General features: G+C 52.4%; 1 protein-coding gene across 1 annotated transcript, besides 3 other annotated features; it reads left to right on the forward strand.

Moving 5' to 3' along the window:
* Positions 1-284: a sequence feature (heterozygous, non-Esmeraldo-like haplotype).
* Positions 1-1,600, forward strand: Tc00.1047053504235.9 (hypothetical protein, conserved; the record flags this gene model as incomplete). The annotated part of the gene is made up of 1 exon (XM_797304.1): positions 1-1,600. A coding segment is annotated over one exon (1,600 nt), but the record flags the coding sequence as incomplete, so codon positions are not given.
* Positions 285-1,196: a sequence feature (areas merged during assembly that could not be assigned to a particular haplotype. This can correspond to areas where the two haplotypes were merged or to regions with more than two copies in the genome that were merged during assembly.).
* Positions 1,197-1,600: a sequence feature (heterozygous, non-Esmeraldo-like haplotype).

A 1,600-nucleotide genomic window follows, 5' to 3' on the forward strand; every position in this document is an offset into this window, starting at 1 on the left:
CACGAAGCGTGCCCGTTGCTGCATGTGGCTGTGGATTTTGTACGCTGTCATTTGGTCCGGGGTGATGTTTTATCTTGTCTTTTTTGGTGCCGGGCTGTTGATTGCGACGGCCCCTCGCCTGTTGGAAGACTTTGTCTCGGGTCCACTGGATTACTTTAATTCTACCGCGGAAAGAGTGCTTGACTTTGCATCTGATTGGTCCACGGGTGAACGCAAGCCGCTTGATGCCATTCCTTTGGACCTCTCGGATTTCACAACCGTCCACGAACAGGCCATGGGATTTATTGCCCTTGCAAGGAGATATTACTTCAACTACCTGGATAAGGTTTCTATTGCAACGTTCTGTGTATCAAGTGTGGGTCTTGTTCTGATCATCCTCATTCTGCCATTTGCATGCTGCCATTGCTGCATTCCGTGTTTTCCACTTATCCTCTCATGCCTTTACTGGGTGACAGGAGTTCTTTTTGCGGTGCTTGGAACCGTTGTGAGTGTCTTGGCATATGCTACAACCGTGGGCTGTGGAGAGTTGGAGCTGCAATACACACGTCAGCCGGGAGTTTTCCAGTGGTACGCTGTGCCTTACTGTCAGAGGCAGTTCAATTTTTCGAACATCAACAAGATGATTCGCGAGAAGGAACTTGAGCTCTCCCGAGAAGCCTGTATCCAGCTGTTGGGGGTGTGCGAATCCGTAACGCCGGGGGAGACTGCAGCTGAACCCATGAAATTACTTGCGGCTGGTGTTATTCCTAGTGCTATTCCCGGTGTAATTCCGGCTGCTGTTCCTGGTGTTGCTGTTCCTGGTGTTGTTCCTGGAGCCGTTCCAGGAGGTGTTGTTCCCGGAGCTGCTCCAGAAGGTGTTCTTCCCGGAGGTGCTCCAGGAGCTGTTCCTGGTGCTGCTACTGGTGATGGTGATTCTGCGGCTATAGCTGCTCTTGCCCAGTCTGGCGCCCTTTCTGGAAATGACGGTGCTCCCCTTGACATCGGCAGTTTGGCGGGATCGGATGGTGTTGGGCTGGCTGGTGGGGCTTCCAGTATTGAGAGCTTTGAGGGTTTGCCTCCCGGAATTGATTTGGCCTCCATCAAAGACATGCCGGGTGCGTCGGAAAGCATCAAGAAGGCCTTGGAAAGCCGCAATATGTCTGAGGACATTCTCCGTATGGCCCCCGGAGGTTTGAACGCCGACTTGCTGAAAATGTTAAGTAATGCCACTGCGCTCTCGAATCTCTTCGCACGTCCCTTGGTGTGCGGCAAAGGGCTCTTAAACGCCAGTGAGTGCGGGGACTTTGGCACCATGGCAAGTATTCTGTTGGACACCAAGCTCCAGAAAAACATTCCGGGCTGCGTATCCAAAAATGGCGACTGCACGCTTACTGATTGTGCGGCGACCTGCACGATAGATTTTCTTAAGGATGCCTCCACGATGATCTTGTCGAAGGGGGAAATGGCCCGCAATGCGAGTAATGCGCTTTCGTACGCCAGGCCTTTGCTTGAGTGCAACTTTGTGATTGATAAGGTGGCCACTGGTCTGGCGAAGTGTGATGATTTGCGGAAAGGACAATTATGCTCGGGATGGGATTCTTGTGGGGGGGATGATCTTTGG

The sequence above is a fragment of the Trypanosoma cruzi genome, genomic scaffold (genome assembly GCF_000209065.1).
Source record: "Trypanosoma cruzi strain CL Brener 1047053516677 genomic scaffold, whole genome shotgun sequence".
Lineage (NCBI taxonomy): Eukaryota > Euglenozoa > Kinetoplastea > Trypanosomatida > Trypanosomatidae > Trypanosoma > Trypanosoma cruzi.